Source organism: Clarias gariepinus, chromosome 14, assembly GCF_024256425.1.
Source record: "Clarias gariepinus isolate MV-2021 ecotype Netherlands chromosome 14, CGAR_prim_01v2, whole genome shotgun sequence".
Lineage (NCBI taxonomy): Eukaryota > Metazoa > Chordata > Actinopteri > Siluriformes > Clariidae > Clarias > Clarias gariepinus.
The window spans coordinates 22,875,596-22,901,937 of record NC_071113.1 but is presented as its reverse complement, the minus strand read 5'-3'; the positions used below and the strand labels follow the sequence as shown (position 1 = coordinate 22,901,937).

Sequence of the window (26,342 nt, the reverse complement as noted above, 5' to 3'; positions counted from 1 at the left end):
ATCATGTAATGAGGCCTCTGTCAGGACTCTCTTCACCTTTCTATATATATGCCTGAGAAGCATCTGCAGGAAGGGTATCTCCTTCACCATCATTCATGAGCTCTTCGCATAATACAGAACACCCCCCACACAAACACACATCTCCAAATGCTGCGCTCCTTCACTTCCTCTGGATAGAAGTAGACAACAGTAGTCACAGTAAGGGGTTAAGGGAACATAGAAGTTAATAAACCCAAGGGTTTGGATAAAATAAAGACAAGTCCTTTGTGGATTTAAAAACAGAGCTTTTTGTCGAAATTTATTTTCTTACTACAAGCTACTTTTCCTCCAGGTAAGCTAGAGATTGTGCCAGAGCAATGCTCAGTGAATACCAACCTCATGGTGATAAAACAAAGCTATTTAATGATTATAATTCTATTTTCTAAAGTTAAATATAGAATATATTATATTATAATACTAGCTAAATTATTTCCTTTTTGCACAGCACAGTTAACCAACTGACACAAATTTCTTTGTTTAGAACTAAAGTTTATGGTCTGCTTAAGAAAGTATTACAAATAATAAATGAGTGTTTTTAAGTGATTTTACCTATCCTATAGAAATGGCACCTTAGAAAGTGATTTTTTTAGTTGTGTTTTTAGCAGACAATTGTACTTTTTTAAAGAAATGCTTAAAACTAGTAAAATTATCTGCAATAGAACAAGATTTTTTTATTTAAACTTTTAGTAAAATATGTCTAGAAATAAGCTTGATGTAAGATTGTTCTTGTAATTTTACTGTAGAAAAACCAAACTATATTCAAGGTATTTTCACTCCTTAAGATGTCTTCTGTTTTGCAGTACAAGAGCCTAGATCACAAATTTTAACATTTTATATTACTTTATATATTTAAAATGTGCTTAATGGTTAACCATGAGGTCCTGTAAATTTTCCAAATTGTTTTATAGTGGTGGAAAAGTCTTTTCAATGTCCTTATACTTCCTGAGTGTTTGTATTTATAATTTTGCTGGTCACTTGAATTTAATAGATTTATTGAATTTAGGTGACAACCCTCCCCCCCCCCCCCCAAAAAAAAAAAAATCTTATAAAAAAAAAAATAGAGAAACAAAAAAATAAAAAATAAAAATAAAAAATAAAAAACAGCAACTAAATCATATATGTTTAGGAATAAAAAAAGGTTATTGGGACACAATAAACAAACACAATAATAATAATAATAATAATAATAATAATAATACTCTTCATTATGTGTTTTTATGTTTGTTAAAAGAAAACCTTAAGGAAACAAAGTGTGGACAGAGCAAATTTTACAGTTAAAAGGATAAATGCAAAATGTTTGGTGTACTTAACATGACTGTTACTGTAATGAACTATTTACTGAATAGTTGTTGATTTATATACATTTATGAACATCACTGGTTCTGCACTTAAAATACTTATACTTAAATATTCTGACAATAATGTTACTCTTAACTGGTCAGCGTTAACCTCACAGATGCACTGCTGCAGAGGCTTGTGACATTTGAGGAATTTGCTGAGGTAACCAAACTCCTCTGGCTGTCCTGGATTGATTTAGTTTGCTGAAACAGAAATACCCCGTCCGCAACAAGAGACCTGTTTATACTTTTCCTTAGCCTTCCCTTCACATACTGGAAGTTTATACCACACTGCAGCATCTACATAAAAAAAGTATTTTCTATTTTATTTTTTTTAAGTATGCTTTTTTCTCATTGATCAGTACTCGTACCTGCTGCTTAATTGTAGCCAAAAATATCCGGTGTTGATTAGGTTGTCCTATTCACCTTTCACGCCCTGTGAGATCTTACAATTATTTTTAAAAGTGCTAAAGCCAGGAAATTTAGCAATAAGCTTATCTTTTATGCCTTCATTAGGTTAGGTTTATAGTGTGTACATAACTATGTATTATGTGGAAATCAATAGGTCTTATTAATAAAAAGTTTAAGTGAAATAAACAATGATGACAATATGACTATAATATAACCTTATAGTGTCCTCATCTTCTCATTACAGGCCATAGAGATGCCCCTCTCAGGAACTCCAGCTCCACCTTACACAAAAAAAAGGACCTCCAAACTCATTATTGACCTCTCCAACATCACACAAAATGGTCAGTATAAAGTAGTGTATGTTATATATATATATATATATATATATATATATATATATATATATATATATATATATATATATATATATATATAAAATACATGCATGTCTCATTTACTGTGTAATAACAAAGTGTGTACCAACCAACCTGAAGGAAAAAGAGCTGCGTGATCAGATTGTACTAAATTCCATACAAACCACTCCCCTTACGCAAACTTTCAAAGGTTATGTCAATTGATAGGAAGTGTGAGCTGTTAAGCTGTTGTGCTATATTTCCTAGGAGAATTTATTTGCAGGAAATCAGGCACCATGTTTGCAGTTTCGTATTTAGAGCACAGTTAATTGTCCAGATGTAAAGACTCTGTTTGCCATTTTAAACAGATGTTCTGTCAATATGTAACATATTTAGTGCCACACACACAGGTGACTGGAATATCTTGGCTCAACAATCTGTAAATAAAAAAAAATGTTTTATTATTATTTTTTAGTAAGAAAAACACTACTTCTTTTTGAAAGATTAATAAATAATTCCAGTAGAAAAAGAAAACATAATATTTAGTTGATTGGAAACAAGTAATAATGCGAGTGTAGTCTTGATTTTAAAAAAAGAGAGAGAAACAGAGATAGAAGTTGGTCCTACAAGAGCCTTGTCCTTTAGTTATTTAAATAAAGAAATAAGATAAAATGATCTCAGTCACTATATGTGTGTGTGTGTTAAAGAGAGATTTGGAGAAAGGGTTTACACTCTGGCCCTCTAATGAACAATTCAGTGTGAGAGGTTGAGTGTCTGGAGGCTGATTAATGCTATTGGATGTGCCCACTTCATCAGCTGGACTCAACACTCATAATGACTTGTTATCCTATTTACAGGACAACATGGCTCCTATAGTGTCAGCGCACACAGCTCTCCTTTCACACCCATCTGAATTATCTGACAAATTAGTGCCACTGAAATAGCAGTGGAAATGAGTGAATGTTGTAGGACTTCTAGGACATTTTGTTATCAGACTACCAGCACTGCCAACCACATTGAATATTTGGGCTATAGACAACAAAAAGTATATATATATATATATATATATATATATATATATATATATATATTAAAAATAAGTATATATATATATATATATATATATATATATATATATATATATATATATATATATATCAGGATATTTGACAGAAAAAGTTGATTTGTACCCAGATAGCACACACACGTCACGGAGACGTCTATGCGACGCCGTCTTTTTCATCTGGCAGAGGGCGTTTGCTCATCTGGCAGACATCGCCGAGACATCCGTGCCAGATGTTAGAACAACATTTAGCCTACGTATTTAAGACATAAATTAATAAAAACGACCCTGATTCACTCTTTAGACAATGTTTATTAGATGTTCATACATCTGACAAAGGTCTGATTCACGTCAGATAGACGTCGTTTTATTAAAACACCCCCATCCCATTATTTTAATTAAATACCCTCGGTTAATTATAATTAACCATGGTCAACAGAATTCTGTGAAGGAAGGAAGCATAAGACAAATGGGATAAAACTGAGATTTTTATTTTATATTTAATAAAAACCCTGTTTTTCCACCAGCAGCAACTTACAAATAAAGCCTCAATTTGAAAAGATGCACAAAACATAAAACACCACAAATAAGTATTAATCATAGAAAAAAAATTTAACACCAACAGAAACGTTTTGTACTTTATTACTGTACGTTATGACTTTTAAATATGACCGTTAGAGACGGTTGGTCAGGAAACTCTTGAAGTCAGATGCAGACAGGACACTTTTCAATCACAAACTGTTGTGAAAAAATATAGAGATAGATTCGATTAAAATTCATGATACTTAATTTAGCAAAATGAACAATATTTATACTTTGTTCCTCTCGCTTCACAACTCATGAGAACAGACCGAAACCAGAACCGAACCGCAGATTAAGCACGCGCATATAACCATCGGTATTTTAAGTGTGATTAAAAATACAAGAAATGGCTTAAACCAAAATAACGTGACTAAACATCGCTAAACAGCAGGTGACATTTATGTTCAGTATTTCGTTTTTATTTAGAAAGATGGAAATTAATTCCTGCTTATCTTTTCCACACATCCGCCAAACGTTTGTCTTCTCAACAAACTGTTCTTCTTCTTCTTCTTCTTTGGAGTTTAACGGCGGCTTGCATCCGTAAGTGTTGCACTACTGCCACCTTCTGGTTGATTCTCCTTTGGTGTTTCTCCACTCTATTTCCAGATTATTTATATATATATAATTCCCGTCCACATACTGTACCAGCAAATTTCAGATGATAAAGATACGTCGTATAGACGTCGTATAGATGTAAAGACGATGTATCATTTAACAGCTTAAACAGGCGATCTACAGACTATCAAAATACGACTATAAAAAAACGAACGTGATGTTTACTAAATGATACGCTCTTTAGCAGACGTCTCCACGACGTACCTGTGCTATCTGGGTATGGTTCCAAACGTATTTAATTACTCACTTTTTGTTATGATATGTAAATTACGCGATGACATCTTTTGGGGACTTTTAGCGACATTTAGGACAGTCAATGGCTACTTTCCTTACTGAGGAGTACATTCTGATTTAATCAATGAAACACTGATTTTTTTCTCTTTTCTTTCTTTCTAGTATTTCGTGCTATTTAATTATTTTAATATTTTTTTCCTTTTTTTTATTAGTTATTTGTCTGTTAATTGGTTTACCCTGTTTACTGTTATTGCTTATCTCTATATTTTTGTTAAGTTTGTTTATATTGTATAACATATTTAACTGTGTATAATTATTTGCATAATTCAATCTTTAATACCTGATTCTTGTACCTTTATATTTTTTATATTGTACCTACTATTTTGTGATTTAATTAATAAAAATCCTCACTGAGTAGTTGGCAACACTGGTATGAGCTAGCTAACTAGCAGCAACATTGCTAGTCTGTAAGTTAGCAAGCCACCTTGCTGAATATTCTAAAAAAAATGTCATTAATTCTAAATGTCATTAAAATAAAATGTTTGGGTTTACTGCAGTGTAAAGAGAAAACATCATGTGATGTAAAATTAGCAACTGCTTTCATCTATCAGTTTATCTGTGTTTTAGCAAACGGTAGCTGACAATTAGCGGCATTTTTTGGAGCATGGAGATACAGCAACATCCAAGCTAAGATGTTTAGAGAGCTAAAAATATTAGACAATGAAATTTGGCCATAAATTGTTTTATATACACACACACACACCTCTCTGAGTCAAACTGCTCAAACTGTACCAAGCTATCATGCACTAGCTAGCTATCTAGGATACTCTTGTAAATTAAATGCATATACATACATATTTTTACCTAGTATTCTTCAAACTTACTTAGTTAGTCTTACACACATAAATTAACGAATTTGGCCAGTTTATATTCAATCTGGGTGAAGTGAAACTTAGTCTTCTGCTAGCAAGTTCAGACCCAGTTCCACAGTCAGCACTGCTGCTAAACCCACAAAGAGTAACTTGGGGACAATAACAATAAAGCTACTAATAAAAAGATACCAATAAAACAGCTATGCCAGGGGCTTAGGCAGCTGTCCCTGCGACCCAAAGCATAGCCTGTTTCAGACAACAAGCCATTTGTGGGTTTATATAGTGGGTTTATGTAGCAGTGGTCCTGCTGTAAATGTGGCATAGCTAAAAGCTGGAGAGACCCATAGTAAGTTTGAGAAACACTTTTTTACTTACTCTGGTATTGTTTCTGAAAGAGTTAATATTCCACTTTACTGTTTTTGTAAATTTGACAAAGCAGTATATAGTATGTTCCCTTGTGCTAGCTTGCACAGTAAAATTACGTTTAAAGTCATATTTTATGTGGCACTCAGCACAGCATTCTTCCCTTTGGCATCAGCTATGGCATGACTCCAGGGTTTATAAGTGATTTCACATAGGAGAATGAATAAATAGTGCTGCTTGGTGACACAGTAGTGCACCTTTGGTCCCATAAAACGGATCAGATCCTTTTATTGCAAAATAAAAAGAAATATATCTTTCACTGTAAGCACTTCTAAGCTTTAAAGGCTTTTATGAATTACTGTACATTCTTACACACACTGCTGGACATCATGTGCAATTTGGGCTTTGGTCAGAATCACAGAACAGGTTGTTCTCAGTGAGAGCCTTAAAGCTAGAAGTCCCAATGGAACTGATTTATTTTCTGCTTTAAAGGCAGTTGAAGCAAAAAAACAAACAAAAATATTTTATATTAAGTTGTTTTTTTTTTTAAAAAAAACATTCCCAGATGAAGAGGAAACAGATGTCACTGAGTTTGACCTCGGGACTAAGATCAAGACGCCTAAAGAAGTGATGCTGGAGGAGCTGTCTCTGATGAAAGGCAAAGGCTCTAAGATGTTCAAAATGAGGCAGCAGAGAGTGGATAAGTTCATTATCAGTGCTGAGAACCTGGTAAGCTTGCTTAAGAGAAGAGAGACCCTGTAGAACAGAATAGCAGTCAAATGAATGAATATGCAGTTTGTCCTGCAAAAAAAATTATACTAAGATACTTTCTTTTTACTTTTTTTGGCATTTAACAGCACAACCTTCAGAACCTGGCACCTACTGTAATCTGTGAAAAGACCCCACCCAAGACCCTCCCCAAACCAGATCTACCAAAAGGTAAACTACATGCCCTTCCACTGAATTTATGACACAACCTCCGCTTGAAATAATTACTTTTAGGTACTGTATGGTTTACAAATTTTTACCAAGTGTTACTTGGTGCTCTCACTTATAATTTTTTCTACAGATGAAGTACAACCTGAGACTGAGAACGAGAAAAAGATCTGCGAGCATGTTAAAACATATGTCTCACCATGGGAACGTGCTATGAAAGATGATGACGAGCTCAAAGCCACAATGAAGCCACAAATGCCAGGGCCTCACGTGCATGAAGACCTGCCACAATACAAGAGCTTCAATAGGTACTGTACATGTTTAGAATTTCTAACAGAAATTTAAGGGATCATACAAAACATGATGATACAAAACAAGCAATGGTTTGGCTTATTACAGTTAAATGTAATCCAGTTTTTGTGTTTCATTTCATAGAACAGCGCTGCCTTTCGGAGGATTCGAGAAGGCTACTCACCTTCTGAGCTTTGAGATGCCTGACATCAAAGCTGACTCTGAAGAGCCAAAGCAACTACCTGTGTTCCAGTGTAACATTGACTCTCGACCATCTTTCAACCGTACTCCAATTGGCTGGGTGTGCACTGAAGATCTCAGCTATGCCCCCCTGACCCTGGAACCCATCCCCTTTGAAGCAGAAACTGAAGATCTCTGAAAACCATGTTCTGCTAATTCATGCAGGCTATATCTGGCTCAGGTCAACTTAAATGATTATTATAATGTTGAGGATATTTATGAAATCTCTTAAGGGTTGGCAGCTATGAGGGCAACAGCCAATACAATACAATATTGTATAAGCAATGTACAAATAAGATGTAAATACAGCTATGTACTAGACATAAATATGTGGAGCCAACTCATAATAAATATGAGTTTGTTTAAAAGGTTAAAGAGTATGAACATGTCATAAACCTTGTATTGATTACCATGAATAATCTTTCAATACATAAATAAAAGGAATATATTCTATATATAAATGTGTTAGACCAGGAAAAACATTAACATGTGCACGGTGAGGGGTACTAATATGGGTTAAAGGCCTGCATTATCATTATAACTCTCAATAAAGCAATGATACGGTGTATCATAAGTCCTCAAGAATGTTACAATAGTGTTTTTATAAATTTGTATTAGTTTTTATCAGATTTAAGAATCGGAAAAGCTATTCATCGTCTCAATGTATATCACTTTATCCTGTATACAGGGTCATGCGGGGCTTGGAGCCTATCCCAAGAGACTTAGGGCACAAGGCAGGGTACACCCTTGACAGGGTGCCAATTGATTGCAGGGCACACACACCACCAGCAACTTGGGAACAACAATTAGCTTAATCTGCGTGTTTTTGGATTGTGGGAGGAAACCCACCAAGCATGTTGAGACCATGCAAACTTCACGTACACAGATCCAAGGTGGGAATCAAACCTTTGACCCTGGAGGTGTGAGTCCACAGTGTTAACCCCTTAGCCACTGTGCTGCTAATTTCATTGAACAGTGAAAAATAAAGATAATTTGAGTACATTTGCAAAATTTAGTGTTTGTTTGTAAAAAAAAAATCAGCATATAAAATGAATGAAAAAATGACATTGAAATTTTTGTGTCTTTGAGATTTAAGGAAAAATTAATACCTACAGGACTATACATTTGAGCAACCGTATGAGCTATCATGCACTGGAAAATAAATGAATATATAAATGAATAAAGGTTTCTTGATGATCACGTCAAAAAAGTCGCAGTAACCCCTTCGCACGAAAGTCAAGTCGGTGAAAAGGAGATGACGTCATTCCCCTGACGTGCAGTGCACATTCAGGCCGCTAGATGGCAAAACGTGGTTCCATTGATGGCGTCAGCTCGGTGAGCTCCATTCCCAGACCGCAAACAAGCCGACCATTACGCCACCGCACTAAATTAAATAAAAAAAATGTCCATAGTGTGTAACGTGCAACACAGTGTCCCCGGTTTGTCAGATCAGATAGAGTAGAGAGGAAACGGGAAAGCGTTATCGCGAGAATACGGCGTGTTTCGACGCGCGCGCGCTGGATGGCGCTGCTGCGGGATGTTTCGGAATTTTTTTTGCGGGTTGAGCAAAAGGTTTCAGCTCGGATAGGACACTAGACCGCGTCTGGACGAAGAAGACACGAGGTGAGTAAGCAGTCTTGACAACTTGGTAAGCGATGAAGCCGCGGCAGCGCGTGCGGGTGTGAGGATGAGAAACTTAAGGGCGAGCGTTCCAGATGTGCGTGCGGACAGATGTGCTTGGTGTGTAAGACATGTGCGTGGAGTTGATACGGATGCTTTAAGGACGACGTGCTGCTTGGTAGCCGTAGAACACCGAGCCAGTCATGTCCCTTTTCTCCCCCCTCCTTTGTTTGTTTGTTTGTTTGTTATTTATTATTGTTTGTGTTTTGCAGGTAACAACACAATCTAGCCAAACAGCTAACACTGCGCTTCACAAATGCACTGTCACGCTCAGCATCTTTCAGCCAGCAGCATGAAGGACTACACACGCTTTATCACAGCACAGATGTGTGTAACATCACAGCGTTAGTGCGCAGCGCGAGCTCACACTCAGGCGTGATTCTTTTCACAGTTTGAGGTCAAGTACTTGTTGATACTGATAGATACCTTACATGTTATGCTTTGTCATTTTTTTAAAAGCCATATTCGGTCATTATTATTCCATTGTGTGTCAGGTTTAAAGTTGCCCTGGGCATGGAACCTATCCCATTGAAGTGCAGGACACCCTGGATGTTGTGCCACCTCATCTCAGGGCACAGACACACACACCAGCTCACAAACACTTGCACACAGCCTACAACACAAGTCTTTCACACTTACATGGTGACCTGACTGGAGTAACCAGGGGGCAACTCACCAAGCACTAATTTCCCAGCTTCCTTAACACTTTATTAATGTAAGTGTTGAGAGGTGGTCCATGGTGGCTCATGTGATTGAGGCTCTGAGTTGCTAATCGTAAGGTCAGGGGTTCAAACCCATAACCGTGGATTTGCGATGCAACAGTGCTAACTATTCATTTTCAGCATGAACTTAGGGCTGTGTATGTCACTTGATATAGTGACGCATCAGGCAACATCCTGCTGCTGCACATGTTCTTGCTGTCATTTTAGTTAGTTGCATTAAATCATCTAACTGGTAGCACAGTGGTATAGTGGTTGGCAAACACCTCCAGGGTCAAGGGTTTGATTCCCACCTCTGATATGTGTGCATGGAGTTGGCATGTTTTCTTCTCCATCTCCTAATTGATGCGTTTCCTTTAGGTACTCCAATTGCCCTTTGTGTGTTTCTGTGCCTTGCAATGGATTGGCACCCTGTCCAGAGTGTACCTCGGCATGGTTTGAGTCTTTTTGTTAATTTAGAAGGAAGCATCAGTGCAAATTAGGGCTGCAACTAACGATTATTTTAATAATCGATTAGTTGGGCGATTATGTTTTCGATTAATCGATTAATCGGATAAAACCTGACCGCTTCTTTAATTTGATATTTTGCTTATAACTATTAAAAAAAAAAAAAAAAAAAAAAAAAAAAAAACATAAATCAGGGTATTATTTATGTATAAAAAAAACTTTTAAAAATGCAAAAGCCACATATAGAGTTTAATAATCTTTAATTTTGACATTTTAAACCTTAAATGAAATGTAGTATATAATATATAGTGTATATATATATATAGTTAAAAAAAATACACTGATCTATTGGACTATAAAAACAACTGTGGAAATGCAAAAAGCTAATAGTCACAAATATACTGTTATTTGCATTCACTGAAAACCACAACAATCACTAAATGTAATATTCTACTGTTATTCGCACCGTGTAAATTAAGCTAATCTAAAATAGCGCCATTTAACTAATCACTATTGCTCATAAGGTGATTGCGCAATGTGATGCTAGCGAGATACACGTGAACAGATCTAGCGCGACTGTCCCGAAGTTAGCAAACTGTTTAAATAAAAGCATTTAAACTATACAACTTGTACACGATGAAAAGATACAGTTTTTACCGACCCTGCTGACATTTCGCCATCCGTAACACCAACATGTTTTTTTTTAAGTGTTCGTGCATGACATGCAATGAAATCTCGGTCTTGAATAGCGTGCAGGTTACCGTCTTCTTAGAGGAGTTTAATGTAAATTGCTATAAAACCTTGGAGGACGCGGGGCGCGCGCTTTTTCCTGCCGGCGCTTCTGTAACCTCCATTGCGCGAGCGGCTGTGTATCTGTGTGTATTTGTGCATCTTGTGGTCGCGCGCCTCAGTGACGTAAGCAGCCCAACTAATCGATAACGGCATTCGTTGACAACGAATTTCATTATCGATAATTATCGATTTTATCGATTAGTTGTTGCAGCCCTAGTGCAAATCAAAACAAAGTTATTTGGATCAATCACCTTTATCCTTTGATGCCTTGTTCCCAAAAGTCTCCTGGAATAGGCTTCAGGACTTCAGGACAGCAACCCTGTACAGGATAAACCAATATAGAAGATAAAAGAATGAATGAAGAATCATCAACCCGTACAAGTTACTTCTCGTGCATTGCAATAATGGTTGGTTTGACCAGCTGGTAACCGATAAAACTGGTAGACTTTTGTGTCTAGTGCTGGTAGAAAGAAACCAGTTTAAATTTAGGGCTGCAAAAATAATCAAAATAAAATAAATAACTAAATAAATAAAAGTGCTGTACTTATATGGCTTGATTAAAATAATAGAAAGAATAAGTAACACAATGTAGATCATATTTTAAAATAAGTTTATGAAAAAAACAATTAGATGTAGTCTTCTTCCAAAAATTTATACAGATTTTACAACATACAGTACTGTATAGGTGGAGTGGATAAAAACATTATTATTGTGATAATCCTGTTATACGTGGCATTACAGTCCCTCTACGGTTTACTTTGCTCCCAAGTTTGATTTACAGCTTGTAAAAAAAAGTTTTGCATTTCCTCCCTGTGTTCACATCAGGTTTCCACTGAATGACCTGGTTTCCTCCCAAAAACCTACTAGTAGGTGAATTGGTAAATTTAAATTACCCCTGCACATTGTGTTGGTATAGCCATAAGACATAAATTGGCTGCTTTATCTGTAATATCACTTCCTTTCTAAAAGTGTAGATTTAAAGATCCAGAAACTTATCTGTCAATAATTATCAGCCTTGGGATGGAGTCATAACAAACACTAAAATGTTAACATCTGTACAGAGCAGAAACAAAGTTAGTAAAGTTACCAAACCTGTCTGTGCTCATTTTGAATTATTTTGTGATTGTGTTCACCAGGTTTCTTCACCACACAGATTGCCAGTAAAGCTTCCAAATTTATCACACAAGAATGGACCACAGTCAGTATCGTGCTAATGCTATATGAAAATATGAAAATATACTGTAGTGATCTTACAAAAATATACTATGCTAAAATTATTCCTAAAATCCATGCTGTTTTTCCCTACAAGCAGTAGGGAAAGTAGCAGTGGCCTAAGTACCTTAATGACAACTCTAGATAATTCTCTGTTTAGACAAAGGAGCCGCTCATTTTTTTTCCGTGACAGATGAACAGATGGTCTGAGGACTGGATGGGTGCCGTCTGGTCTAAATAGTTCCATAGGGTTCATACTGGGCACGACAAGTTATGGTTTGCAGTTCACCTTCATGAAACGCTGCAAAGTCAGATGACTGATTAGTTAACGTAATTGGGTTACATGACCTTGGGTTCAGTAACAAGGTCATTCCAGGGTCATCTGGCCAGCAGAGCTTTCAAGATGAGCTTATTGCCAGCAGGTCTCCCACCTTTGCCTGACTATTTTGCCAGTAAGTCTTTTCCACCTGCAGCCTTTTTTTTCATGGGCATGCACTGTAAGACACTTAGTGGTGGGAGGATGCTTATTATGGCCTGTCCCACTGGATGGATATACAGCATTCAGAGATGATTTAGTGGATTGATGGCATGACACATGTGGGGCAGCTGGAGCGTGGAATGCGGAAACATGTTCGGCACACTATGATTGGGCCGTGCTCTGTGCTTGTTTCGTGACTTTGGTACCATATGATGTTCAAAGCACACAGAACAGATTTTACTTAACTACTGTAGTTCCCCCATTTTTAATGCTCCTAATGTCTAGCCTATGTGTCCCATTGTAAGAAATGAGGTGTTTTTCTCTCCCCCACAGGGATCAGGTTGAGGGAAGTTATTGCATGTGTCGAAAAACAGCAAAAGTATTGCATGTGCTTGCCACATGTGTTGCAATAATGTCATTTCTCATGAAAATATCATCTCTGTATCTGTAGCAAAGAGTAGCTGTGAGGTATACATCTGAATGCCGGGCTTCATCTGGTGAGATTGCCAGCAACACCATTCAAGCGTCAGTTACAGGCATTTAGGCGACCTGCTTGTGAACTGATCGGTTGAGCCGTCTGTCAAAGCCCTTCTTTAGAAAGCTCAAGTCCTTGCATTCGGTTGTGTGGGTTGTGTATCACTGTCCAAACCCACCCTGGCTGCTGCCATTTTGAAAGTAGCTGCCACGACTAGTGCGCAGCTTCTCAGCAAGGGATGACCCAGACCTTATTTCAGATGTTGCTGAGACCATATTTGAACATAGTGTTTTACTTTCCCAGTCATTTTGAGCTTCGAGAAATTCAGGACATGGGTGTAGACATTGTATTCTTACATTTCACAAACAATTAATGTGAAGGAAGAACAGGTTTGGGGGTTTAAAGCAGGCTCTGTTTGATGTAATCTTGTCCTTGTGTTCCAGCTGATATAGACACTGGCTGCTTAAAAGTGGCTCTTTTATCCCGTTGGGACATTTATTTAGTTTCCTGGCATGGTTTGAGTCTTCTTGTCAATTTAGAAGGAAGCATCAGTGCAAATCAATACAAAGTTATTTGGACCGATCACCTTTATCCTTTGATGAAGTATTGCTATCCCGATGGGAGTTACCTCTTCCAAGGTGACTCCGCCCCAAGCATAGGGCAGGACGGCTCACTGACTGGTTTGTACCCTGATTTTATATCTATTCCAATTTTTATATTATTTTTTTAAATCGAGGTATAATTCCAAACAAACCACAAAACAAACTTAATAATTGTCTCCTATGACTGCTGGCCAATGTGTGAATAATTTATAGAGCGCCAGGGTTATAGAAGAACTGCAACATTTCAATCACCTCAAATGCAAATGTATAAATAAAAAAAAAGTTAAAATCTGTTTTGGTTTCAGTATTGCGATACATGTATAACAGACTATGTAATAACATGTCGTCTTCATGTCACATTCAATGATAAGGAAAGCTAATAAGTTCTGCTATAATAGGAGGGCAGCAACACAGCACAGGTTTGTAGCTCTTTAATTGGAAATCAACTAAAAATAGTTTCACATTTATAATAAATAAATTCTATGACCAGAGTGTTTGTGTGATGCGAGGTGGTATCAAAAAGTTTCGAGATTAGCTATGTTTACAAAAAAAGTACTTTATCGCTTATTATTTACTTATTAGTGCTTTATTATTTGGCGAGTAGGGTTGCAGCTGAAGTTCTCCGATGATCATCACGCACAAGTTGCGAATAGTTTTGTAATTTTCGGGGGATTGAGCTCGTCGAAGGTCTTTCTGATCTCTTGTCATCTTCCAGTGATGTTCTTCCGCTCTTGAAGCACTCGTGACGCTCAAAACACAGCAAACGACTCATTGAATCATCGCCTTAAACGGAATCATGTCAAAAGTCTTAGTTACAGATTTGCCCAGAATCACGCAGAATATCACGTTAGATCTTTGTCCTAGCTTGAAATCGCAGACGTGGTAACGCACATGGTCAGAATAGTACTAGTTGCACAACTAATGTTGTACACAGGATGATGTCTTTTGGCACCCTGACTTGAAGGGCAGTGCTCCCTGAGTGTGTGTGCCCTGCAATGGATTGGCACCCTGTCCAGGGTGTACCCTGCCTCGTGCCCTAAGCCTCCTGGGATAGGCTTCAGGTCCCTGTGACCCTGATTACTGGATAAAGCTGTATAGAAAATGAGTAAGTGAGTAAAAACCTCGGTTTACTTTCAAACAGAGCTTTCTGACTTTGTTTCTGTTAATAGGACCATTTTGTTTATTGTGCCCGCATGTCTATTATTGACCCACATTGGACTCAGCTGCTTGTGTCAATGCCTGACAAATGCTGTTGAGACCCATTAAGAGATCGGTGTGCTTTTATAAATTCAGTAATGGGCCATGGGGAGGTCATCGGCGAAACGTTGCTATCCATTCCAATGAGGTGCATGAGCAAATTGAAACGAGGAGCTTGCTGAGGGCTGTCTGAATTGGTCATGTGGTGCATATTAGCGCTCATAAAAATGTTACTGTAGAGATGGTCTTCGGTCACAGTGTTTACTTCTGAGATGGAATGAATAATCATTATTTTTGATCAGATTGTGTGATTGTAGATTTTCTCAGAGGCTGGGTGAAATGTGTCATTGTTTGTGTCAATGGGGTGAGGAACAGGATTATGTCTCAAACTTCCTCTTTAGATAAGATCGTCTAAGCAGCTTTGTGTGTTTTTTCCTTGATTTGAAAAATGGAGCACACCTTAAGTATTTTCCATCTTCCGTTTTCTTCTTTAAAAGCTGATTGAAACCTTTAAATGGTTTTGACAGGCGTTTAGGTGGTTTGATTTTAAACCAACATTCTTAGGATATAGCAGCAGAGTGATATTAAACATGTGCCCTTTAATGTGACAGAAAAAGCACAGCTATTCAGTTGGCTGAGTTATAATAACATGACATCTTTATCTTTAGATAATATTCTGCTTCATTCCTGCAGACCTTTCTGCTTGTGCCATGTTATTTTTATCTCTGTCTTCTAAAGCTTCCTCTGAAAACTTTTTTTTTTTTTTGGGAAATGAAATGATGTGACATATAAGTATTATAAAAAGCAGTGTTATTTAGACAAGAAAGTTTTATTCTCTGTTTAAAAGTATGTGTAATATCAGCTTCATCTAGACAGCGGTTAGTTTGTTGTGACAGCGCTGGCTGGCTTTGGATAGGGTTGAGGCATAGCCAGGAAAATGAACTTTGGGTCCTCCCTATTGTCGCCTGTGTCTATTTGGAGCTACACATAACCCAGTTGCAGGAAAACTGTATTGTAGTCTCATATTTGGACACAAAGGCAGAGCAAAAGGATGATCGGATCAATGTAAAGCACTGTTCATGAATTAAAGAAGTAATCAGAAAGACTAGCTTCACAAACTGAAGTTTGATTTGTTCACCATGAGGACTGCACAATGATGGCTAAAATGGTTATAAGTTGTTTTTGCTTAGTATTAAAATCATGATTATTTACAATTATTCAGCCACAGAGCTCTGGCAGTTCGTAGGTTGCTAATTCCAATTCATAATAATGCTACAACTGTTTTAAAGGTCCCATATTTCGCTGTTTTTCTAACAAGTTAACTCAGTTTCAGTGCTCCCCCAAGGTGTATGTGTGATAACGGTCTGTCTGAAATACTCCTCAGTTAATGCAATTTCATACCTAAAACTTTATGCCACCTCCAAATATTTTGTTCTGTGTCTACATAAATGAGCTACGCTGATAAGCCACGTCCCCAGAGGTCAGCAGAGCTGAGCAACAAGCTGGGGGAGGGTATCTACTTATCACAATAGGGGAAAAATCTCATTGGCTTCTTTAGGACCATGTTTTTTTCAGCATCCTTGTAATTGTTCTGTGCATTGTAGAACAAATTAATTAGTTATGTGGGTGTGTCTAAGTATTCTATTGTATATGATATATCACATATTTATGATAGAACATAGATTAATTAATTATTTTACTTATATCATATGAGTAAAATAATTAATTAATCTATGTTCTATCATAAATATATGTCTGACATTTATAATAAACCAAACGGCTTAAAAACCGGTTGAAAATTATGCAAATTAAGGTGATTTTAATCGTTAATAGTTCTCTGCCAATGGTAACTAATGCAGAGTAAAGGAGACGCGGCTTCCTCCGACCCAAGATGGCGGCCGCACTGACGCATCGTTCCTATGGACAGCAACGTCAGAGGCGACATCTAGTCAGTATATGCTATATACTATGCTTTAGGCCCAAGCTAAAACAAATGTCGTAAGGAATGTTTTGTTTATCATGCTTTTTGTTTGGAGACCCATCTGAATGTAAAAAAAAAAAAAAGAAAAATGAATTTTGCATAATAGGTCCTCTTTAAAATCGAGTTATATGATGTGTGTACTGCATCCATAAAAATGCACCACTCAATTCTACTTTGCATTTAATACTATAGAGTCGCTTACTTTTTATATCAGAATAAAATCTCACTTTATTTCCTGAAGTGATGTTTCAAATTAAATATCTATCTAGAAGCATAAGACTAAAGGCAGCATGGATTGATGTTATTGTCTGCAGCACAGGAATTCGCGTCAGCATCGGATATGTTATACTATAAGCACAGACACAAGTTCATAGTTCAGCTATTGATTGGATTCTGACATTTATTAAATGATTTGTTTGAAACAGCTATATTTCTTGCAATTAATAAATAAATACTAGTAATCAATGAAATAACTGCAACCCATGTTGACAGTTAAAATATCATGTCTCATATAAAGCATATATACAGTACTGTATATATTCTTGCCAGTCTTCTGCTCTACTCTCCAACCCAACGGAGGGCCGTATTGCACCAACTGGCCAAATTTTTTTAAAGAAGAATACTTTCTCTATTTTCTGGAAAATATTTTTAAAGAATTTATCAACTTTGGACCATAGAGACTTTAGACAATAGAGACTACAGACTCCTTAAAAGGTTGAATGTTTGGAACAGTGTTTATTTTAAATGCAGAAATACAAAACACATACAAAGCAAAATAAAAAAAGCATAATTTAAATGCATAGGTCAATGATGATTAAAAAAATATGTGCTTATATAGAAGCCTTTCAGAGGCTTCAGACTTTAAACTGTGCATTTGGGATTGAACAAAAGTTATCATTACTTTTATAAAGGGGAAATTTTACCTTTATCTGAATACTTAAATAAAGTTGCAAAGATGTAGAACTCATAAAATGAGCATATTATAACCTTTTTTTGGGGTCAGAGAAACAACCTAAAACAACCATTGAAACTCATGATTGTGTATTTGTGCTATTTCTTTGCCTTTGTGACCCGGTTTCTAATTTTCCCCCAATTTTTGTGCCCATTGCACAATCCTGCTCTCTATATGTTTATTATAAAAACTAAAAAACAGATCATGGTTAAAATGCTCTGAGCTTTAAGGGCTACAGGAAAAACATTTCAGAATGTTTCTTGTCCTTCCTGTTCTCAGTCCCAGGAATAAGGGGGATCAGCTGTTTTTGGGATTGCCTCTCAGCATCTTTGACCCAAAGCATGATGACATATAATATGTTTATTTAGAGGAAACAATATTTTGTCTATAATACTTTGATATTTTTGAGAGTCATATGTCATATTTCGCATAACTTTGACAACAGATTAAGTTAGAGAAATAACCCGGGTACCGTGCAGGAGTTACTTCAGACATCTTATGGGTATCATACCGTAAATGGAAGATCGAAGTGGCCATTAAAGCGTGTTCAGAGATCTGTTCACAAGCATGGACGTGCTTATTGACCAGTCAACTATCACTGGACCACAAACCACCCTGTACGAACAGGGAATTCATGCTGCTCTAAGCTGTTTTTTTTTCCCAAGCAGAGAGAGGTGATGAACCACACAAAGAATGGGGTAAAGCAATCAAGGTGAATGGAGAGAGAAAAGAACAGCACTTAGAGAGCATGTCATGTACTGTAGAATCTGTTCCCTTTTCGGTTAGATCCAGCCTCAAAGACCCAGTCACCTCTCTTGTACATCTGAGTGCATGGTGGATACTATATATATATATATATATACTGTATATATCTCACTATCATATTTTTACACCAGAAGCAGCATCCCTGCACATCTTGGCAGTGTGCAGTGAGGCTTTGTGGCTCACCACAGGAAGCAGGGTATAAAGTAACACTGTGTAGCTTGAGTGCCAAGCACAGACCCCACGGCTCTTTTCATACTCTCGGTCTTCATATTCAGCCAGATTATACAGAACAAGTGTATACCTTCAAAGCTAAAGCAATGTTAGTAGGAATACATCGATACGTCTACTGGTATCTCTATTGACCTACTTACACCATGCTGATTTATTCAAATTAGTAATTAGTTAAGGTGAGTTAAGGAAATCAAAGCAAAGCAGAGCTGCTGTCGTCATCATAATCATCATCGGACTCCTGTTTGCTACGGTTGGTATGACTGGGGCTTGGGTCATCCACACCGATAGTGCCAGCTGTTGTCTGAAGCTGTTGAACACGGTGCATCTCTCCGCTTTTAAGTTTATTCCGTGTGCCTTCAAATGTTTCATTAGATTTGACATGTTTCCTCCTTTACACGCAACTGCTGTAAAACATTTGCTGCACGTCGCGGTGTCTGAATCCTTTCTTGTGAAATATAGCCACACTTTCGATCGTTTAGTTTTAGACATTTTAATGAAAGTTGTTTAATTTAGCAAGCTAAGATAGCAGTAGACCACCTGCTGCCGTCAGAGCAAGCGTAACGTTAGTTGCTGCATTTACGCGCATCTCGGATGGTCTCTCATTTCCTGATGATTTGTGCTTTAAAAGTTTTTAATCTAATCTAATAAACTGTATAAACAGCCGTATTGGCACCAGTTTTCAGTACCCAACCCTAGCAAAAATAAGAGAGATTTATGGTTATTAGCCATCCAGTGGGGAGACGAGGCTAATCCTAGTCAAAGATAAGCCCCTGCTTTGTGATCACTGTTGCTTGTGTAACGACCATTTTATCTTAGGTTAGCATCATCCTGAAATAATTGTTCGGTACATTTAACACAATGAATATCCAATATACATGATGTATTTGTGTTACATCTGCTAATTTACATGTGCATCCAGGTGTTAATGGGCCGAGGCTGTCATTATGATTTTATTAGCATTATTAACCATTTCATGGTATTCAGTTAGCATTTGGTAGTGATATTTGTAGTGTTAAATCACTGTTACCTCAAAGGTTAAATTAGGTCATTTTTTTCCAATCAAATTGTTTAATTCACACAGGTTTTATCATAGACACTCATCGGCTAAAAACCTTCTCAGTCACCCATTAGACAGCACAGATATCAGAGTGGTCAGAGAATATGCTGATATTCTGCATAAACAGTGTTTTAATTTCACTAAATAATAGTTTAACATTAAATCATACCAGATGCGATAGCATAAACATCATCCAGCTTGATCATTATTTGGTTGGTGGTATTGCTTGTAAACTCAAAAGAAAAAGAGGCAATACTTTCTCAAAACACGAGTATTAGTGGAAGATCACTAGGGGGTTCCCACAATAAGGCTACTATGACCATTCAGCCAGAAGGGCCTAAGACTATCACGTGTTTCTTCCAAACCATGTGACGCCACCCCAACCCATCTTTTCGAACTGCTTACACACGTTCGGCTTGCCCGAGCTCACAGAGGACCCTAATTGGCTGTAGAGCCGTAATTTGATTGTGAATAGAAAAACTTGACTCATGAATTCAGTTAATTAAATAAACTATGAAAAAACTGAAGTTAAATCAAGTAAATCGCCCAGCTCTGTGTACAGTTATATTTACTTTTGCGGAATGTCTTAGAGACAAGTCCTCATCTAGGATATAGCTGTGATAAAATGAATAAATAAATAAAAATTGGCGCCTTACTTTGTTTCTATCTCTCTCTCTTGGTTTTATTTTTGCTTGATCAGATTTCTCCCTCTCTCTTTCTTCTTTACAACATTGCAGTGAGCACATTAATAATAACATATTGTTCATGTTACAGCTGGAGCTACTTTTTGAGTTGTGCTGTTATTCGAAAATAATGCACACTTTTAGACCAATCCTATTTGAGCGTTGATCCATGAAATGGCATAATGAACAAAGTCTTTCTCAAATCAAACTAACAAAAAAAGCACAATACATAAAGAAATTCCACTTATGGGCAACTGGTTGAATGATAAAGTTGCCAAAAAAAGAATAAAATCAAAAGATAAAGATCAAAGCTTTTCTTCTTACAGTAGCTTGTTTGTAAACAGCTAAGATAACACTCATTAGAAGGTCTTTTCGATATCAAAATTGGTTTTGCAAATTGATCTGCATGTACTCATACGTGGACAAAATGTTCTCAATGGATCTCTAAATATATATACAGTACAGTATGTGTCTACAGCAGCATCTGTTGGAGTTGCAGCAACATTCTGCTTAGATTGCACTGTAATAAGTAACTGTTATAAGGTTGACATGGTAACCTGTGTGGCCTCTGCTGTCAGCATTAGCTTCACACTCCAGATGGAGATGAAGGCCCTCCAGGTGAAGACAGGTTAAAATGGCAGCCAGTGCCAGATCTCAGCATTAAATCAGCTCCATGCAGAGCGTCACTTTTTGTTCTCTGGAGCTCTAGGTAACCTGCAGGGTTTCTGATTGATTAACATGTAAAAGGAACAACAATGTTCCTCAGCTACAAAGATTTCTGACCCCAAGGGTACTGAGATAATTAAGCACCAGGCCTGTCACGATGATTACACAGTCACCTGAGCGTAGTCATTTGGGCTGAGCAGAAATATTTGAGGTGATTGTGGTTAATCATAATTCCACAGTAATATTTGTACTATGAAAAGATTACTTTGGCGTGTATTTGCTTTAATGTTGGATCATAGTCAGTGTTATTAAAACCCTGTGAAGATAACAGATTTTCTTATTGCAGAAACGTATAATAAATTCCACATGTTTTTATATAGTACACAGTAGGGGTGGGAATCACCAGGGACCACCAGATACAGTATTATCACAATTGGTGATGATTAAATTAGAAGGTTAGTCCAAACTTTTGACTGGTAGTGTATTTGTCCAGGATGGACTAATTCATTAAGCAAGCCATTTTGTAGTCACCCGGTGCTACAGGAAGCATCTTAATGTTCAGCTTTTGCCGTCCAGCCCGCCGCTAGGACTTCTCTTAGGCCTGTCAGTGCTGTAGAATGTGTGACATTAGACACAAACACACACACACACACACACATGCATGGCTTTCATTTCAGTTCAGCAACTCTCTGTATTCTGAAAAGAGCCAGATGTGCAAAGAAACGATTGGCGTTATGCAAGGAACACATTCCCCACGCCCATTTGTTTTTTTCCCCTTCAGCACTTGTGTATTGATATTTGCGTGTGTATAAAGTGAACTCATGAAAATAGAAAGTATTGACTGGATAGAGAGAAAATATTGAATTTTAGTAATATTGTGTCAGAGTGGGCATGTGGAAAGATAAATAAAGCTGGAAAAGCTTTAAAAACACTGTGTATATTTGTGTAATTAGACCTGTTTTTTATCGTTGTTGGCTTGGATAATGCCCCACATTACCTCTTTTTTTTTCATCCAATTTTCCATGATTGTAATATATTAAGCATATTATATCAAGGTTTTTAATGAGAATTTTTTGGAAAAAATGTTTGGAAAGCCTTTACTCTACTGTAAGTTGCATTAGGACTCGGTTTGCGTTATAGATTAATCTTATGACTTGTTACCGTAAGTCTCAATTAAAGTGATCTCACTTTGTTAGATTTATTTTTAGAAAAAAAACAACAATAACGTAAGACAATTTAACTTAAAAAACTTTCAAAATGTGAACTATTTTCTTAAAGGGTATATTTATTTCATGAAGAATGTGGGGAAACTTTTGCCAAGCAGAATACCATTGATTTTGATATTTAGAAAAAAGGAGAGTACTAACTAATAATGACTGCTAATACTCGTAGAGTGCCGCAAGAAACATGACTGTGATAGACAGACAGCTACCAGTGGAGTCATGTTAAATCAGCTGAACAAACATCTGCCTTCAGATAAGCTGACCGTTCCTGTGTGCATGTCAATTTACTGCTGCCAATCTAAATTTATCTCTGCGTCAAACACTATATATAGCAAACCAAAACAACCAGATCCATAAACTTTGTCTGAAATTACAGCAGGGCTGCATGTTAATGTTTAAAACGCTGTCCTAAAATGTGTAACACAAATTCATTTTTGAGATGATCAGTACTAAATGACTCACATTTCTACTTTTTTGTTTAATTTGATATGAGCTACTATACAGTGCATTAAAAAAAAAATAGGATATTGTAATACATGATTTTCTTTTAATAATTTTTTTAAAACTTTTGTATCAACTGCAAAAATAAAACAACTGTAAAAAAATGACACACACACATACACACATTAATTATGCATGAAGTTAAATATTTTAGGCTTTTTTTGCTTTCATTTCAATTATTATTGCTTATAGCTGCTGAAATAAATTCAGTATCTCACAATATTAGAATATTAATAGATCAATCAAGAAAGGATTTACAATACAGAAATGTCTGACTTTAAAAAGTATGTTTATTTATGCACTTAATACATGATCTATATATAAGAATGATTTATAATATTACTTTAAAAATTTTTTGTCAATATTATTTGATGTGACAGAATTTTTGAATCATATCACCTGTTGGAATGTTACACAATATAAAACAACTCACTTTAAATGATTATGCAGGAGAAACTGATTGTCACAGTTTTACAAGACCTTTGTTATTCAGCACATAATTATTTATATGGTCTACCAAAAGCCTGTGAAAAAAAAAATGCTGCATAATAACATGTCAGCAGTGAGACATATTCTGCATATACATAACACTAATAGGCTACGGTGACAAGAGCAGCACTTTAAAACCATTCAGAAATGTCCAAGTTTGTTCGCTTATGCACTTAATACTTGGTCAGGGCTCCTTCTGCACAAATTACTGCATCAATGCGGCATGGAATAGAGGCGATCAGCCTGTGGCACTGCTGAGGTGTTATTGAAGACCAGTGCTGTGTTCCGATCAGATAGTAGTTCCCTGCGAAGTGGACTCCACAGGGTATTCTGCCATCTTAAGTAGGATTCCGAATTATAGGGAAACTCGTAAGTTCAAAGGGAACCACAAATTTATATACATATACAGTAGAATTTGTTTTTGTCTTAATATGTAATCAATATTTTATTTCAGAAGTGTAAAATTTAAGTGCGCAGGCACTTATGAATGGTGTTTACATTGTAAAGGTAACAGGAAGGGAGTGATGTTTGTATTGGTCGCATTGTGTACCGAATAGAGGAAATTTGTCCAGGGAAGTTCCCTTAGCCTAAATTCACTGCACAGGGGGCACTGAGTCCACTTTAGAGTACACTGTGGAATGGAAAGCAGCACAGGTTGCTATGATAGCAGTCTGCAGCTCGTCTGTATTGTTGTGTCCAGTGCTTCGGGTATTCCTCTTCCTCAGGCGAGTTGGCTGGCAAATCAAGCACAGTAATATCGTGGTCAGCAAAACAGTTAGTGGTGGAATTTGGCACTGTGGTCAGATGCTAAGTCCTGCTGGAAAAGGAAATTGGCATCTCCATAAAGCTTGTCAGCAGATGGAAACATGGCATGCTGTAAAATCTTCTGGTAGATGGCTATTGATTTTGGGCTTGATAAAACACTGTGGACCAACACTAGCAGATGACACGACACCCCAAATCACAGACTGTGGAACTTTACACTGGACTTTAAGTAACTTGGACTCTGTGCCTCTCCACTCTTCCTCTAGACCTTGGGTTAGGGTTATACTGTACGAGTTATTTCCCAAAGAAATGCAAACTTGTCTTTAATCTGAAAAGAGGACTTTTGTCCACTGAGCAATTGTAAGATTATTTTTCTCCTTAGTTCAGGTAAGACACTTCTGATGCTATCACTGGTTCAGAAGTGACTTGGTACTAGGAGTGCAACAGTTTCCTGGAGCTCATTTCTTGAAGACTTCTGTGCGTTGTGGCTCTTGCTGCACTGACACCAGCCCCAGTTCACTCCTGGTGAAGCTGTCCCAAGCTGTATTAAATTGTCTTTGCTTGATCTATCTATCTACTGTATCTATACATACATACATACATACATACATACATACATACATACATATTATTTTTATGTGTCATTGTTGAATTATATCAACTGTTAAAATGTAACACAATATAAACCAAATTCACTTCGCATTACTATGCAGGAGAATCTGATTGCTACAGTTTTGCAAGATCTTTGTTATTCAGCACATCATTATGTATGCAGAGAGCCAAAAGCTTGTGGGGAAAAAATGCAACATACTCTAACACATAACAACAGTCAGTATTGAGACACAGTTACGAGTGTCAGTCTACATACAGAAACACTAATGGGGTACGTTGACAAGGGCAACCCTATTTTTATTTTTGTGTTACACATTTCTGTAAAACTGTATCTTAATACTGCCCCCTGGCCAAAAAACTAATGGTAAGCAGTAAAAACTCATTATTCAGTATGTACCTTGAGCCCACCCACACATTGAGCTAACCAAAAAAAATAAAATAAAATAAAATATTGAAGCTGGTTAAATTGGATGAATTTTATGAATAAAAGAATGCTATCTAAATAATACTTCTTTTTGGAAAATGAAAATAAAAACCATCAGATTTTTGTAAAGGCTGGGCACCATCACCAGGATGTACCCCGCTTTGTGTCCTAAGTCTCCTGGGATAGGCTTCAGGACCCCTGCGACCCTGAATACAGAATTATGCCATTTAGACGATGAGTGAGTGAGTGAGATTTTTGTAAAGACACACAAATGCCCCCCAAGACATTAACAAACCCAATAAACACCTAGAGAAAGTAAATAGTTTAGCATCAAGCTATTTAACCCCTAACTGGTAGTTTGTAGCTTCTCATTTCTTATACAGCAGAAGACATATCCTGTGGCCATGTCAAAGATGTTACTCTGTTTCAGAAGGGTCAAATTTTTGTCTTGCAAGAAAACAGCTAAGGAGATTGTTTAAACCACTAAACCTGGGTTAAGAATTGGAAATTATGAAATAATGCATTATTAAAACCTAGCCGGATAGTGGTGTACCATCATCTTTGAGGAAGAAATGTGGTCAGAAAAACTCCCTGAATAAGTATGGTGGGAGATCAATTTAAACGGTTAGTGAGATCAAGTTGTATTAAATAACAGTAGAGTTTATGGGATTGGGACTAAACAGCTGTGTAGCCTTAAGTAAACCACTTAACAGTGAGACTATTTAGAAAAAAAGCTTCAATTTTCTAGGGAGCATAAAGAATGGACTGTGAAGCATTGGAAAAAAAATGTGAGTTCAGATTTATCCTATATTACTCTCCCATTATCAAAATAAGATCCTGAAGGGAAATTATGTGTTAATGTGACTTGGGATGGAAATAAATGTTGGGACATTGCATAAGCTTATCAAAACAATCCATCACAGGGCATATTATTAACCTATGAAATGGATTGTCAAAGGTTTATAGCAAATTTCTCATTCTGATCAAAAATTCATTCAGACTGGGGAAGATCAGATCAGACTTTTCTGACTGAGGTGTTTACATGATGCATTTTC

General features: G+C 36.8%; 2 protein-coding genes across 8 annotated transcripts in view; both read left to right on the top strand.

The window, feature by feature from the left end:
- Window positions 1-128: 128 nt before the first annotated feature.
- Window positions 129-8,336, top strand: myoz1b (myozenin 1b). The gene is made up of 6 exons (XM_053511926.1): window positions 129-331; window positions 2,032-2,128; window positions 6,435-6,598; window positions 6,727-6,808; window positions 6,939-7,113; window positions 7,241-8,336. Exons 2-6 carry the CDS (start codon window positions 2,041-2,043, stop codon window positions 7,473-7,475), a joined length of 744 nt encoding a protein of 247 aa, XP_053367901.1. The 5' UTR covers window positions 129-331; window positions 2,032-2,040; the 3' UTR covers window positions 7,476-8,336.
- A 360-nt stretch (window positions 8,337-8,696) lies between these two features.
- usp54b (ubiquitin specific peptidase 54b) overlaps window positions 8,697-26,342 on the top strand; it is a 136,029-nt gene continuing 118,383 nt past the window's right edge. For all 7 annotated transcript variants that reach the window (XM_053511509.1, XM_053511504.1, XM_053511503.1 and 4 more), the window contains exon 1: window positions 8,697-8,959. The gene's annotated coding sequence lies outside the window, so the exon portion shown is untranslated. The remainder of the gene's footprint in view (window positions 8,960-26,342) is intronic.

Excerpts from the sequence above, each read along its gene's own strand:
- myoz1b (XM_053511926.1), top strand. The coding sequence starts at position 2,041 with ATGCCCCTCTCAGGAACTCCAGCTCCACCTTACACAAAAAAAAGGACC. Across the intron at positions 2,129-6,434 it reads CTCCAACATCACACAAAATG|ATGAAGAGGAAACAGATGTC; the intron begins GTCAGTATAAAG and ends AAACATTCCCAG. Across the intron at positions 7,114-7,240 it reads CAATACAAGAGCTTCAATAG|AACAGCGCTGCCTTTCGGAG; the intron begins GTACTGTACATG and ends TTCATTTCATAG.